The sequence below is a fragment of the Nylanderia fulva genome, unplaced genomic scaffold, assembly GCF_048542155.1.
Source record: "Nylanderia fulva isolate GAGA-0341 unplaced genomic scaffold, ASM4854215v1 Scaffold86, whole genome shotgun sequence".
Classification (NCBI taxonomy): Eukaryota; Metazoa; Arthropoda; class Insecta; order Hymenoptera; family Formicidae; genus Nylanderia; species Nylanderia fulva.
The window spans coordinates 321,072-338,013 of NW_028190982.1; the positions used below are offsets into that span (position 1 = coordinate 321,072).

Consider the following 16,942-nt stretch of genomic DNA (forward strand, 5'->3'; position numbering starts at 1 on the left):
CGTCCTGTTTAAACAGGATTAGCAGGGTTTGCGTTGTCGCGTATAAGATGTTTCGGTATTCTCGCGTATGTCTGACAGAGATAGAAGCAGTCGATGTTTGAATGGCGTCCCATTGAGAAGTACTCTCTTATCGTATCTTGCTTGTCGCATGCCACGTCATCAAAAACAAAAATTGAATTTGGACATGCATCGCTCGGTGGAATGACGTCATGTTATTGGAGAATGTAAAGTAGTCGATTTCGTCAATCGACGTCAACAAATCCTCTAGATAGCAATATTTCGGTTGTTGCAGCGATTTCGAATACACGTACACGGTCTCGAAACGCACACCGTGCGGACTTTCCAGCAGGCTTATCAACACGTTAATTTTACCGCAGTTTGAGGAGCCGCAAACAATCGCGCGTATAGTTGTCGGTAGCATTTTACCGTGTTTGCGCACATCTTTGTTCACGCTGCAGCGTACTCTGACGTCGTAATTCATTACTTGTATCGTCCAGAGGTTGTCGCACGATTTTCATTTTTCCCACTCCCGATTTGACCTCGAACGTCCATCTATTTATAGCTGCGCGGACTCGCGCTTTGCTCAGTAATGTCTAGAGATTGCAGCGAATGTCAACGAAAATAGACACAGGTTTATTAAATCGTGCGATAAACGCACTTCCGGTCGAGCTTCATATCCCCGGCTAACAGTTTTGCGGCCCGGGAACTCGTTTGGAAAAGCGATTGGCTAGAGGCGATCAAAGTGTTAATCCATTGGACGAGGCGTGCCGTGAGCACGATATAGCATACTCTCGGAGCAGCGAACTCACCGAGAGACACGCGGCGGATAAAGTACTCGCCGAGAAAGCGAAAACTCGCATTGTCGCGAAAGACTCGAGTCTCGGTGAAAGAGCCGCGGCCACAGCTGTCTGGGCAGCGATGAAAGCCAAGACGAAGCTCGGCATGGGCTTGAGAACGAGGACAAAGAAGAGAAAGACGAAGAAGAGGAGGATACTTCCGGCAGCAAAACGAGGCGGATTTTTGCCAATTCTACCAATGCTGGGCGCGCTCGGATCCCTGGTTGACGGAGCGGCTGGCGTAGCAAAAGCGGTAAACGACAATAAAGCCGCGCAACGTCAGTTGCAAGAGATACTACGCCACAATCGCGCCATAGAAGGTCGCGGCCTGTATCTAGCCCCTTACAAATACGGACGAGGAGCGAGGGAAAAAAACGTCAAAAAGACGTTAAAAATGCCGCGAGGTGTAACTATCAATGTGCAATTGCTACAACTGGCAAAACGTATGCGCATTCCGTACTTTAGAGATGTTTTCATGCGCAATAATTTATCGATAAATGGCGCGCGAGAAAATGAGAGCGGTATTGTCAATCTAGACAACACAGATGGCCCTGGCACTCTTTGGATGGCGTATGCAAAAAGGGGAGATCGCGCAATCTATTTCGATAGTTTTGGCAATCTTCGACCCCCCGAGGAAATGGTGCGACATTTAAATGTGTCGAATTTGGAATACAATCGCGCTTCTTATCAAACGTATGATCAGAGCATCTGCGGATAATTGTGCTTGTAGTTTCTTCAAGAGATTGAATTCTCGTCGCAAATTTAAAGGCTGACATTGCGCTATTTAACTCAGTTTTGTCAACATGTCGCTAACACTAACATTGACTAGGAAAAGTAGCGTCCTTGCGGCAATCTACTTTCCACCCATAGATTTGAGCGACGCGGACTACGAGCTCGGTCTGATTTTGAAACTTATCACACTATATCGAATGTGGTACGAATCGAACATGCCGATTAATATTATCAAAGTGAACATTATCCGCATAGAATGTAACGTGACCGCGAGTGCATACAGCAACGGTAAACTCGTTCACATGATACACGAATTTTCACCGAAGGTATTACCAGGATATCGGAAACGCCGGCGCAGATCATTTACCTGCCGGTCTTCGCGCGGAGCATTACGGATTAAACGTTACGAGTTGTCGACCAGGAGGAACGATTGCTCGATTTTCGAGGAGAAGAGATAACAGTTAGATTGCACGTACGACGGCGGGCCGCAGCGGCGGCAGCGATAACATCTCGTGCAACGGGATGCTCGTGTTGAATAAATACACGAGGAGGGACAACAGGCCAGCAGCAACATTTGCACCTAATAACAAATCAACCACGAAGAAACTTATCTCGTCAAACGTTGCATTTTTACAATCTTTGGGATTTGCGGTGCGGGTTACGACCTGAACAATGACGGAGATTCTCAACATCGAGGAAGAGCCAGTCTTTGACGATCGCATCGTCAAGATTGAGACTCACACATACAACCCGTTTGCCAACACAACATTCGGATACAGCGACGAGATAAGAATATCCATACAACAACAGGACTTGTATACGTTGCCGTATGAGAGTTTTCTCTACATCGAGGGCGAACTGAGGATAAATCATCCAATTGAGGGATCCAATGTGGTGCTGGGAAATAATTGCGTCGCATTCATGTTTGACAAGATTCACTACAAACTCGACGGTGTGGAGAATGATCGCAACAGAAATGTGGGAATAATAAGTCTGCTGAAAAACCGTAACAATGTCATCCAATAGAAGCGTGATTATGCGAAATGCCGGCTGGGTTTCCCCGACTACTGTAATGGATACTTTAATTTTTGTGTACCGCTCAACATGTTGCTGGGATTTTGCGAGGATTACAGACGCGTGGTGATTAATGCGCGTCATGAGTTAATCTTAATACGAGCGCGCAACGATAATAATTGTCTGTATGGAAATTCTGCACTGGAGCCTGTGCTCAACATATTCAAGATACAATGGCGAATGCCACACGTGTTGTTGAGCGAGATTAAGAAGCTGTCGTTGTTGCACGCTCTGGAAAGCGGACGTTACCTCAGCATGGGTTTCCGCTCGTGGAATCTATACGAGTTTCCGCTGTTGCAGCGCACGACCAAGCATTCGTGGGCCATTAAGACCGCGACTCAACTGGAGAAACCGCGATACGTAATTTTTGTTCTACAGACAGGCCGAAAAAACGTTATGTCCGAGGATACGAGCCGATTCGACGACTGTAAATTAACCAACGTAAAACTCTATCTGAACTCGGAATGTTATCCGTACGACGATATGAATCTGGATTTTGATAAAAACAGATGGTCAATTCTGTACGACACGTATGCGCGTTTCTGCAAAAATTATTACGGATACGAGTATCTCGAGCCGAGTCTCACCGTCACGTCATTTCTACATTCCGGTCCGTTTGTGATTATCAATTGTTCTCGACAAAACGAATCTGTCAAGAGCGCAACGGTGGGTGTGAGATTGGAGTTTAAAGCCTAAATAAACGATTTATTGTGAAGGAAGCGGCAATCCTGAAAAGAGGATATATCCTGTCACACTATTTCTTTGCATGCCCTGTGCCATGGAGCGTGCTCATAAAATCGGAAAGGAGTCAGACCTCGTGGTTAACTCAGCATCATCACGGCTTACAATGGGAGGATGGAAACGTCCCATACAGCATGGCTCAGAGCCTGATTACAGCAGCTATCGTTGGTGTAAATGAACATGTACACGAGGACGAAGAAGAGGAGTCCTCTCTCGTGTATGTAAAAGGACTTGAAAAGCGAGAATGGCTGGCCGAAATAATAGACCAGGATCGTGTGAGAAGCGGTTTCACCATTGAGACCTTGGATGCCATATATGAAGATGTATCTGCATTAAATAAGTTAGATTCCACATATACTGTACGTTGTGTTAAACATGTAAAAAATTGCGCGTTACAAAATGTATTTAAATTATTTAATTGGTGGTCGGCCAATCGCGACGATCATCCGTTTTTTGAATAAACATATTGTTTACATACTATTCTCTTTGTTATTTCTTTCCCTCCCTTCCTCCCTCACCAGATATGTGTATTTCTAAGAATTCGTTTAACCCCCCACTACATTTAAAAATTTCTCACGCGATCGTATTTCTACGAATTCCTTTTACCCCTTCTCCTAGTATTTTTAAACATTTCTCTTTGTTCTTTCTCTTCCCTTCTCACCAAACATATATTTCTAGGAATTCGTTTTACCCCTTCTCCCAATATTTTAAAAATTAGCGTTACTCAATTATTAGTATCTTTATACGATCAGTCTTTCGTCGACTGTTCTGGCGAGTGGTTCACTTTTTAATACCCTCGATACTACATGCCGAGACGTGATGAAACGTGCGAGAAGAAATGCGACGAGTAAGTGTAACTTTTTTCTATTTTGTATTTATACTTTTATCTTTTCTTATATTTTTTTTTATTTTATATTTTTGTACGAGATATAATTTTTATCTAATTTTTACAGCGTTTCGCTGGAGCCTCGTGCGGTTCGTATATTGGCAAGGCGATACGCACTGACAACCACGGAATTCAAATTCCTCGAAATTGTCATCAGAGTGGATCCGCCGAGTTACGTGGAGATCGCCATAGGAGATAATCGAGGAAAACAGCTAATACTATCTATCGAAACGTGGAAAGGACTCTACAAGCAACGTCACGCTATTCAAAATTATCTGAACAATGACTCCCCCAACAACGAAGTGTATAATTTCATAAGTGTTGGACCGCTAACAGTGCGATTTTACAAGATAAACGACACCAAACTCATAAGTCTCGAATCTGCAGATGTACGTATGATGATGATCGAATCGACGTTACATCGTATGTTCGAGCTCGAATCATGCATCGAAATAATGTTTGATCGATTAATGAGACTAATTGCAACGGTCGATGTCAAATTTACGCAATTCTCCAATATTGCATTCACTGTAACGGATGCTACAGAATTGCCGAATGCGATACGCGCTAGCGACGCCTTCAACAAGCATCAACTCGTCGATTGCGAGCTGGTGACTTTAGCCTTTAGTTCGTAATATGTACGAAGAAATTATATATATATATATATATATATATATATATTTTATGTAATAAATATAAGATGAATAAATCTAGTTATAAGTCTATATATCGGTGTACTTTATTTGCGCGCCACCTGTTACATATTTTGCGAGAGATAATTATCGTGTCAAGGACATTGCCGCAGCAACGGCAGCGAGAAAAAATCGATATTTTTATCTTACAAGGTTAGAGATAAGACGCGGCGAGAGAAAATCAATAATTGTATCGCGAGGCGCACGCGACGGTCTCATTAAGAGACAGAGATATCTAGAAGACGGGCCGCATCGAGATCCATGCCTAGATTCTGCTGCAGTGGGAGAGAGAAGACCCGCAGTGAGAAAGACGACGGGCCGCAACGAGCGCGAGAGAGAAAGAAGACGGGCCGCAGTAAGCGCGAGAGAGAAAGACGACGGGCCGCAACGAGCGCGAGAGAGAAAGAAGACGGGCCTCAGCGAGCGCGAGAGAAAAAGACGACGGGCCGCAGCGCGAGAGAGAGACGGCGAAATAAGATGCAGCGTGAGAGAGACGGCGAAATAAGACGCAACGTGAGAGTGAGAAAGACGGCGAAATAAGACGCAGCGTGAGAAGACGTTGCGCCAAGTAGCGCCGAGAAATACGGCGCGAAGGAAAGAGAGCCGGCGGGCCGCATCCATGCTTGGATCTGGCGGCTGCGAGAGAGACGCGAAGAAGAAAAGCTCGAAGAAGAAAGAGAGACGCGAAGGAGAGAGAGACGCAAAAGAGAAGGACTCGAAGGAGAGAGAGAGCCGGCGGACCGCATCCATGCTTGGATCCGGCGGCTGCGAGAGAGACGCGAAGGAGAGAGAGAGGCACAAAAGAAAGAGAGGCGCGAAGAGAGATTATTTTTTATTAATTATTATTTTTTTTGTTTGCAGGGAAGGGATGGGAAAAGGTTCATTTATATTATATTTTTTTATAATAAAATATATGTTTTATTTTTTTATTTTTTTATTTTTTTATTTTTACAATACCGCCGGCATTAGCGTTACCCGAGATGTACCACGTGGAGGTTGCCGGTCGGATTTACACCTCTTGTGTGTGTGTGTGTGTGTGTGTGTGTGCGTATGTGTGTGTGTCACAGTAGAGATAACGACCCCACGGTTCATCACTCCCGCGGTATTTAGTGACTCCAAACCCTTTTTACTGTGTGTGTATGTGTGTGTGTGTATGTATAATTATAAAAAATAAAAAATAAAACATGTAAAATAAAAAAATATAAAAATATAAACTATAAAAAAATATAAAAAATATAAAAATAAAGATATACAAAAATAAACAATAAAAAATAAAACCTTAATAATGAAAGGGGTGGTTGCGGGGACGAGGTTTGCGGCTGTAACGGCGCCGGCGGCGACGGCGGTGGTGGTGGGGCGACGGCTGAGGTCGTCTTACTGGAACGTTAGCCGATGGGTCTGTAAGCAGAACGAGTAATAATTTATTAATTTAACATTATAATACTTTAATATATTTAAAAATTTTTTTTCAATTATTCTTACCGTTCCAGTACTCGCCTTCGAGTTTCCGGAGAATCGGGCCCCAATCGAACGGCTCTGGTGGTTCGAACAGTTCCACCAGGTCGAACGTATTGGCCATTATCTCCGGACAATGATCCTCTAAATTGCGGAGCCATTGGACGTCGCCCCACAGCTCGTCCAGCTGCTCCCGCCTTCTCGCCCTCTGCCACCTGACCCACTGTTCCTTAGTGGGCTCCTGCCTCTCCCTCCCTCCCTGCCACTCCTCCATATCCGGGGAAACCGGCGGTACTTCCGGTTCCTCGTTCAGGAGGAGGACTTGGATCATCTGAAAATATTAATTATAAATATAATAAAGTAATATTACAGTTATTTTTATTTATTTTTTAATACTTACTATTTCGGGGTGAATACGGTGCAGGTATCCTCCCGTCATTTTTGGTATTGCTGCTTCCGCTGTTGCTGTTGCAGAAGCTGCTGCTCGAACCTTTATAATGTCCATTGCAAATAGACATCTCTCAAGTCTTCACCCTCACTCAAAAAAAAATCTTCACAAAGGGCTATATCACCAGACGCTATCAATATCTAAAGCAGCCGCGCTCGATTATCAGCGCTTGTTTACACCCCCGTGTGTCTACGCGTTCGAGATATACAGTGGGCCGCAACGACGGCGCAACGAGAGAGGCCCACGCGGAGCGAAGGAGAGAGAGCCGACGCGGCGATAAAGACGCGAAGAAGAGAAGCGCGAAGGAGAGAGAGGCTCAAAGGAAAGAGACGCGAAGGAGAGACTATAAAATATTTATTTTTTATAAAATGAAATATATTAAATATTTTATATTTATAAAAATAAAAAACTATATTATATTTTATATATATATATATATATATACTTACATCCTTGGCACACTGGACACATGTTGGCCAGGAAGATTGTGAACAATCTTTCCTGGCAGTCGATGCAGTGGTGATGCGGCACATCTCTGTATCGCATCGTCTCGTGCCTCTGGATGACGTCAATGGTTGCAAATCTATCCCTGTTTCTCATGAAACAGGGAATGCAGATTTTTATTGATCCCCACGGTGCGACGTACGAATACATTACGCACACCCTCGTGTTCACATCAAGGGATACGATGACTCGATTATCCAATGTACTCTCGCGAGACGACTCGATCACGCGATCACATTGTTGGTCCTTCGAGCCGGATCGAAGGAATTGTGGAAGCTCAACGACCTTGGAAGTGACCACTGTGACGGAGATCTGACAACATCATGAGTGAGCAGTTGCTTGCCAAGCAGCAGTCACAACTGCACTCGGTGGCGCGAGCTCTTCCGAATTTTAAAAAACTCGGAAAGAACAATTATACGCCAGCGCTAATTCGATCGCGACTGACGGGCCTGAAAGAAGCTTGGGCGCTGTGCACGGCCTCTCACGCTGCGCTGGTCCATGTCTTCCCAGGGACCAAACGGAAGGACGTCGGTTACTTCGACAATGCGGAGTTCGAGGAACACGAGGAGATCTTCCAGAGGACGGCGGACTACATGACGGAATGCCTCGAAGAATTGGAGCCTCCTCTCAACTCAACTCCATTGGCAAGTCCACCGGCGTTCGGTAATCCCTCCGCGTTACTCTCCTTGTCGCACCTACCGTCTATCAATATACCTCCGTTCTCGGGAACTCATGAGGACTGGGAGAGTTTTCGCGATCGATTCACGTCGCTCATAATTAAAAATACAGAGTTAACTGCATTTTCCCGCATGCATTACTTAGCGTCTAGTCTCTCCGGGCGTGCTCTGGAATCGATACGAACTGTCCCAGTCACCGCCGACAATTTTGAAGTCGCTTGGCGATTGCTAGTCTCGCGCTACGATAACAAACGGCGACTGGTCGGCGTGCATGTCTCCGCGCTATGCAACCTGCCGGCCGTCACACGCGAATCGGCCGTCGAGCTTAGCGAACTACAGGATAAAGCCAATCGAGCTATCGCGTCGCTTAGAAATCTCCACCGGTCGTCAGACGAAATTTTGAGTGATGTCCTAGTTCATCTCGTCACTCAGCGACTTGATCACGCCACGCACAAGGCGTGGCGACTGAAAGGAGGCGATGATGCCGCGATTCCAACATTCGAGGACTTAGATAGATTTATCTCCGCGCGCATGCAAGCCTTGGAAGAACTCACGCCTCATAACGCGGCTAAGCTCACGCGTCCGTCAAGATCCGCCTCCGTGAACGCCGCCACCACGTCTCCAGTCTCGTGTCCGATTTGTAAGGCGAGTCATTACTTGAGTAAGTGTCCGCAATTTGTTAAGAAAGGTCCGAGTCAACGCATGGAGTTCATCAAACAGCACCAAAGGTGCATTAATTGTCTCAGTGCGAAACACGCCTTGTATTCATGCCCAAGCCAATACACTTGTCGCCGATGACAGAAAAGGCATCATTCGATGCTCCATGTTGATTCAGGCTCATGCGCTACCGCCTCGGTGGTCACTGCTGAATCGACTTCGCCGGTCGAAGCGAGAGGTGATCGCGGCGCGGTAGCGTTGTTTGCTTCGCAAGAATTATCGCATCGAACTCCGGTACTCCTTGCGACGGCGCGAGTCACGGTTCGTTCACCGGCGGGTCGCGACGCGAACGTGCGAGCGTTGCTCGATCCGGGATCGGAGATAACCTTCATGTCCGCTCGGCTTGCACAAACCTTAAGACTGCGTCGTTTCCAAGATCAATTTTCACTCTCTGCCATCTGCGGTCTTAAAACGAGTAACTGCAAGTTTGCAGCTCAAATTACGATCTCGCCGCAAAATAAATCAGAGCCGAGTCTCACAATCACTGCGCCGATTTTGCCTTCACTCGCTGATTACAATTCGGGGCTCGATCGAGCCAGGTGCAACTGGGATCATCTCGCGGATCTCGCCCTAGCAGATCCTCACTTCAATGGTTCTGATCCCATTGAGCTCCTCATCGGCGCCGATATCTATGGCGAGATATTCCTTGGCGAAATGCGGAAGGGACCTCGCGGGCAGCCCTATGCATTAAATACTATTTTTGGATGGGCAGTATCCGGCCCTACGAGTGTTTCACTTCAATCCCGCCGAACAATCACTGTTCAACATTGTTCGGCCTCAACGTCGCTTGCGCTCGATCGCGAACTGAGAAGATTTTGGGAGATCGAGGAAGTTCCGCGACAGACTGTACTCGGCCCGGAGGAACAACGATGCGAGGATTACTTCATGACCACTCATTCGCGTTGTTCCGACGGCCGATACATTGTGCGCCTTCCATTCAAACGTGATCCTCTCATTAATATCGGTCGTTCTCGCGATACCGCTGAGCGATGTCTAAAAAGCTTACTTCGACGCTTTGAAATTAACGCCGAGCTAAAACAACAATATTTCAATTTCATGCGGGAATACGAAGCTCTGGGACACATGCGCAAAGCCTCACCTCTCTCAGAATCCTCTCAGTGCGTGTATATTCCTCACCATCCCGTCTTTCGCGACGGTAGTGCGACCACACACTTGCGCGTGGTATTCAATGCGTCGAGTCTAACGTCTAGCGGGAAATCGCTTAATGATAATTTGCTTCCAGGACCGAAACTACAAACGGACTTGGCGGCGGTCGTGATGCGATGGCGACAGTTTCGCTACGTATACTCGGCCGATGTCGAGAAAATGTATAGGCAGATCGTCGTTGATCCGCGTGACACAAATTATCAACGCATATTATGGGTGGATACCGAGACGGAGCGCGTGCAAGAATATAAGCTCTTGACCGTGACGTACGGCATGGCGTCGGCGCCGTTTTTGGCGTTACGAGTGCTGCGCCAACTGGTCCGCGATGAAGGGCATTCCTATCCGTTAGCCGTGTCCGTCCTGACGAATAACATTTATGTTGACGACGTCTTGTTCGGCGCCGACGATATCCCTCTGCTTCGGCAGGCGCGCGAGCAAGTATGCTCACTGCTGCGCTGCGGCCAATTCAATTTGCGCAAGTGGTCCAGTAACTCGTCGGCTCTTTTGAGCGACATTGATGACAGCGATCACGGTTTGGCATGCAGCAAGGACCTTTAACCAGGCGAAAAGGTTAAAGTCCTCGGGATATGCTGGCACCCCGCTAAGGACGTGTTTCAGTTCCGCATTTCCTGCCCTCCCTCTGTCTCGATAACGAAAAGATCGATTCTCTCGAATATCGCGCGAATATTCGATCCGTTGGGGTGGAGTACTCCGGTCACAATAACGGCAAAAATCTTTCTTCAGCGACTGTGGCAATCACAGCTCGACTGGGATGACCAATTTCCCCCCGATCTCGCTGATGAGTGGTAAGTTATTCGGGCGTCACTCCTGTCACTTGATGGCCTTCAGCTCGATCGATGGGTTTGACGCGGATCGGATACGACGGCCTGCGAGCTGCACGGGTTCGCGGACGCGTCCTCTCAGGCGTATGCAGCCGTGGTTTATCTGAGGTTTCTCTCGATCTCCGGAGAGGTCTCCTCGATGCTCCTCGTCGGAAAGTCTAGGGTCGCGCCCGTTAAATCACTGAGCATTCCGCGATTGGAGCTCGCAGCAGCGGTGCTGCTCTCCAGATTAATGGAGTTCGTGATCACGTCCCTCCACCTTTCCGAGGTTCCGTGCTACTGCTGGACGGACTCCACGGTCGTCCTTGCGTGGGTTACGCAACATCCGTCACGGTGGCAAACGTTCGTGGCAAATCGCGTCGCGGAAATCCAGACCCGACTTCCCTCCGCTTCGTGGCGACACGTGCCCACCATCGACAACCCCGCCGACTGCGCGTCTCGCGGAATTCCCGGGCATCAGCTCGCATCCCATCCGTTGTGGTGGCATGGTCCATTGTGGCTTAGGCTTCCGATCTCCGACTGGCCGGTGCCTGTCGACCCTCACCCTGAGACCTCAATGGAACAAAATGTAAAGACGCAGGTTCTCGTCGCGATGTCGAGAGACCTTGTCGTGTGGGATCTCGCCGCGCGCCACTCGTCGTGGCCGAAGTTAATGCGCATTACCGCCTACGTTATGCGATTTATCTCGCGTACTCGCGGACGTATTACGTTGCCGGCTGAGCGCGTCGAGAGTCCCTCATCCTTGACGGGTCACAAAATTCAACGCGCGACGAACTTTTGGGTAAAAACCATTCAAGCGGAGCTATTCGCGCGCGAGCTGACCGCGCTTCGAAGGGGAGACGCGCTCTCATCGAAAAGCGTACTGTTGCCTCTCGCGCCGTATTTGGACGAAGATCAAATAATTCGTGTTGGTGGGCGGTTGTCGCGGGCGCCCATCCCGGCTCACGTCAAACATCCGATCGTTCTCGCGCCCCATCCTCTCGTCCAACTCCTCATACAGGATATTCACAGGCGATATCTCCATGCCGGCATCCAGCTTACTCTGGCTACGCTGCGGCGAAGGTACTGGGTGATCCGAGCTCGCGGTGCGGTCAGATCGGTCATCCATCGGTGTGTCGCGTGCACTCGCGAGCGAGCTGCCGTCCCGACACAGCTTATGGGGAACCTCCCGCAATTCAGAGTCTCTCCTCCCGCGCGCGCATTCATTCACTGCGGAGTGGATTATGCTGGCCCGATACTAGTTCGAGCGATGTCTGGGCGCGGAGTGGCCTCCCGAAAGGCCTACATCGCCATATTCGTGTGTATGGCAACGCGCGCGGTACACTTGGAGTTGGTCGAGAGGTACGCCACTCCGGCATTTTTGGGGGCCTATTCGCGATTCGTGGCTCGACGGGGTCTTCCGACGGCGGTGTACTCCGATAACGGGACCACCTTCGTCGGAGCGGACCGCGAACTCACAGTCGCGTTTAGAGCGGCTCTTCGCGATCCCGTTTTTTTGAACAGGACGGCTTCGGACAATGTCGAGTGGCATTTTCTGCCTCTCTCCGCCCCTCATTTTGGCGGCCTATGGGAGGCCGGTGTACGAAGCGTGAAGCACCACATTCGCCGGGTGGTTGAAGCGCACACGCTGACGTTCGAAGAGTTCTCCACGCTTCTTTGTAACGTCGAGGCATGCCTCAACTCTAGGCCCATAGCACCGCTCTCCGACTCGATAGATACATACGATCCGCTGACCCCCGGGCATTTTCTCATTGGTGCTGCTCTCAACTCGAGTCCGGAGCCTTCCCTGTTACAGGTAAAAGAAAATCGCCTATCTCGATGGCAGTTGGTTCGGCAGCTCACCGAGCGTTTTTGAAGTTGTGGCAGAGCGATTATATTAACATGCTGCAACAGCGGGGAAAATGGCGACATATTGAGAAGCCAAATATTCGGGTGGGACAGTTGGTTTTGCTTCGCAATCCACTGCTTCCACCGTGCAAGTGGGAGCTCAGCCGCGTTGTTTTGTGTCACCCGGATCTCGACGAATTGGTTCGCGTTGTTACGGTAAAAACGGCGTCGTCCGAGTACAAGCGTCCGATCGGTAGACTGTGCCTTCTGCCGATCGATATTGAGAAGTCGGAAAGCGCCGACAAGTGATGTCAAGTCTCGCCTCGACATGCCGAACGCCTCGCTCAATTCTACTCGAAACCTTTTCTGCCTCATGAGTCACTTGCATTTTTTTTTTTTCGAAACTATTGTTTCGAGGTGGGCGGTATGTTAAGAAACAGACAAATAATTTGAATGGTAATTTCGTGTCAAATTAATTGTAAGTAAAAATAAACGTTAGAGGTAAGAACCCGCTTTTTCAAAACAAACTTGTTATTCCCCGTCAGCGAGGCAAGGACAGCAGTTATCAATATTGATCGATATGAACAATCAGCCGTTGACCGCGTGATTTCGGTCCCTTCACTCGGTCGGAAATCAATACCGGCCAATCGTGATTCTTCGCAAAAAACGAGCGTCCCCTCCAAGAGGTCGTGTCGAAATCTCGCGCCTCGGCGAAGAACGCCCCAACTCTGAGCGTTCACTCCTCGAAAAATTGTAAAGTCAGCGACACCGAAAATCAGAACGACTACAGATCGGCTGAGTAATTCGGACATAACTTCTAAGACTGAACGTGTACTCGAAAAATAAACTAATTTGTGATACTGCATTCGGAGTGTTATCTCTCGAGAGTTCTCTTGTCAGCTGCTCATTCCTTCGCGCTCTCTCTGAGCGATACCGGCGTCCGCGGTCAACGCGAAAAAGAAAAAAGGGGAAACCCACTTCGCGTACGCAACATTGTTGGTTTTTAGCCATCGTCTACTATTTGCTGATGTTCTTCTTCTTCTTCTTCTTCTTGTCGGATAATGTCCGGCACGATTTCCATTTCTTCTATATCGTTCAGGACGATATTCACCTCCCTGTCGTACACAGGGTCGTACATGTTATATTCGTCGTCTTCTTCTTCTTTCTTGTCATCAGAGATCGTGATGACCTCCACTTCCATCTCGTCATCAGAGACGTCGTCAGAAACGTCGTTCAAAATGTCTTTATCCACTGGTATGGGACACATTTTTTTCCCCACAATTATGACACACGATGTAAGTCAATGTACTTTTGGTCCGCATTTTTGTTAACGTATAGCAACTAAACTTTTGCCGCCCGAATTTTCCTTGAGGAAAGCATGTGCTCTCGCGGTCACCGTGCTATGATTTGAGAGCGCATAGGTCCTCATTATATATTCCACCCAGCCCTTTGTTCTTCATGTGTGATTGCAATTATCTCAGAAAGATGATCTTCGTCGAAACAAAACTAGCGGCTGCTCAGTAGCTGACCATCATTATGTTTACACCTCCCGCGAAGACATGTCTCTTACAATTATGATACAACGTTTCTCAGAAACGTTGATATATTTTTCGCATATGTTGCACACCTAAATATTCATCCAAATAAATAGATGGCAACGAGTAATCTACAATTGGCGATGATGGCGGTGATGGCGGTGGTGATGGCGGTGGTGATGGTGTTGGTTCAAATGGCCAACAATATTCACTAGTTTCACCCCAAATTCTATTACATGTATACATATCTGCAAGTCCACGATGTATCGTATGTTCATAACATGATGTTCTTGTGTGTCCAGGCATTCCAAGATTATATATTAAGCATGTATTTAACCTACACATCTGAGCTTTTTTATACAATCTTTACGAGCTCCTAGATAATTTCGCACTTTCTTTGTATGCGGTTTTCGCACACCAAGTTTGCGATTTCTTAACAATTGTACAATCGAGGTCACCAAAATGTTCTTCGATTCCTTCTCCTCACGTTTAAGGCCAAACGGATTCTCCTTAGCGTCATCATTATGATCCTGGCAATGTTTATACCATTTCTCGACAATGTTATAACCGAATGATTTTTTTCTTGTCTGTCATATGCACTGTGTTTTCCATTTTTATTGTCTGTCACTTTTCACACTTATTACACAGGATTACTAACCTCAGCCTATTTTCGCTGACATTCGCTGCAATCCTTAATTATTGGTGCTGGACCGTCAATGTGCGTTTGCATCCACGGTCGATTGTAATGCTCCAAACAGCGACGATATGTCTGAACCTCCGGATCCGCCTTGATGTGCTCCGAAAGCTTGTTCCACAAATGTTCTACGAAATTGCCGCACTTTTGCAGTGAAACAATCTTTGGAATATATTGCAGTTGTTCAGCACTTAAACTGAGAATGTCGGAAGCACTTGATAGCATGACAAACATCTTGCACACCGAATGAGGAGAGTGTGCGCTCTCGTGGTCACTGTACTATGACCCGGCAGCAGCATCGGTCCTCATTATACGAGGGTCACTATTTATATTTCGGGAATTGGCAACACTGATGTCATGTGAGTCCATCTGACGGTTCCATCGTAAAGTTTGACATTTTTGACGATATACGTACTCAGAACATTTTGTCATACGGACGCTATTTGTTTCTTTTATATATAGTTGAAAGTTTTGTCTCGGCAAAAAATGGAACTGAATCGTGAACATTTTCGTGCGATGATTTTTTACGACTTTCGACGTGGATTATCACAACAAGAGTGCGTCAATCAACTTAATTTGACTTTTGGCGATGAAGCTCCATCAAAAACCACTGTGTATCGCTGGTATAGTGAATTCAATCGTGGTCGTAGTTTGCTGTCCGACGAGTTTCGTGAAGGTCGTCCAAAATCGACTGTAGTGCCAGAAAACATCGATGCTGTGCACGAAATGATTAAGCAAGATCGTCATGTAACCTATTGTGAGATTGAGGCATCCCTAAGCATTAGTTCCACTAGCATAAATGTGATTTTACATGAACACTTAGCTGTGCGAAAGTTATGTTCGCGTTGGATCCCACATAATTTGACAATCGCTCAAAAAAAGGCTCGTGTCGATTGGTGCAAAGAAATGCTTAAGAAATACAATCGCGGTGCTTAAAAAGACGTTTATAAAATCGTGACAGGTGACGAATCATGGATATATTCGTATGAGCCCGAAAGTAAGCAGCAGTCGACTGTATGGGTGTTCCAAGATGAACCAAATCCAACAAAAGTTGTTCGCGCACGAAGCACTTCAAAGAAAATGGTGGCCTGTTTCTTCGGAAAAACTGGTCATATTGCAACAGTGCCTCTAGAGGATAGTAGAACAGTAAATTCTGAGTGGTACACAACCATCTGTTTGCCAGAAATCTTCGGTGAAATAAGAAAACAAACAAGAGACGTCGGATTGTTCTTCATCATGACAATGCGAGCTCTCACACATCGGTTCAAACAAGAAACTATTTGAGCACTCAAAACATCGAATTGATGGGTCATCCGCCGTACAGCCCTGATTTGGCACCCAATGATTTCTTTTTGTTCCCATCCGTGAAGAATAAACTGCGTGGTCAACGATTTTCATCGCCCGAAGAAGCTATTGAAGCGTTCAAAAATCATGTTTTGGAGATACCTCATTCGGAATAGAATAAATGCTTTGAAAATTAGTTTAAGCGCATGCAAAAGTGTATCGATCATCGTGGCGAGTACTTTAAAAAACAATAAAAATATATTCGCAGCTTAACTATTTGTTTTTGTTCCTATTCCCGAAATATAAATAGTGACCCTCGTATATCCCGTTCAACCCTTTGTTCTTCAACGTGTAATTGTTAATTCGCAAGAAATAATTGCGATATCTACCCGTTGATAATTCTCCGAAATACATAGATAAAGCCGCCGCTTGGCAGATCATCGTTATCTCCCTGGTGTAAATTTCACCCTGTCGCAAGCAGCGACACGTTCGCCCCCGATGACGCAAAATATCTCCGCTGATATTTCTTAGAAATAAACAGATAACGTATAGCTCAGCAGCAGCTGAACAGCCGCGCTCGCAGCCACGTACGGGAGAGGGGGGAAAGAAACGCAACCTTTTTAGTAATAGATATCTGATTGTCGGCGCTCGCCAAAGAAACGGCTGCAGCCCTTTTGTTCTTAATAATTCTTAGACTTAGATTAATTAGAATTTTTACCTTATCTTATCTTGAATTTTCAGAGAAAATTTAAATATTGCAGGATTTTCTACGAAAATTTAGATATCTTATCTTGTAATAGATATCTTATCTTGTAATAGATATCCGCATAT

At 46.7% G+C, this 16,942-nt stretch overlaps 3 protein-coding genes across 4 annotated transcripts in view; 2 read left to right on the forward strand and 1 right to left on the reverse strand.

Moving 5' to 3' along the window:
* LOC146719798 (uncharacterized) overlaps nucleotides 1-16,942 on the reverse strand; it is a 192,963-nt gene that overhangs the window by 101,000 nt on the left and 75,021 nt on the right.
* The window catches only part of Argl (Argininosuccinate lyase), a 105,231-nt gene that overhangs the window by 66,043 nt on the left and 22,246 nt on the right, over nucleotides 1-16,942 (forward strand). The window lies entirely within an intron of this gene.
* Nucleotides 2,664-4,908, forward strand: LOC146719800 (uncharacterized). Its single transcript, XM_085489516.1, has 2 exons — nucleotides 2,664-4,230; nucleotides 4,337-4,908. The coding sequence occupies exons 1-2, from the start codon at nucleotides 4,190-4,192 to the stop codon at nucleotides 4,902-4,904; spliced, it is 609 nt and encodes a 202-aa protein (XP_085345642.1). The 5' UTR covers nucleotides 2,664-4,189; the 3' UTR covers nucleotides 4,905-4,908.

Coding starts and splice junctions, on each gene's coding strand:
- LOC146719800 (XM_085489516.1), top strand. CDS start 4,190: ATGCCGAGACGTGATGAAACGTGCGAGAAGAAATGCGACGA. Junction 4,231..4,336: donor TGCGAGAAGAAATGCGACGA/GTAAGTGTAACT, acceptor TAATTTTTACAG/CGTTTCGCTGGAGCCTCGTG.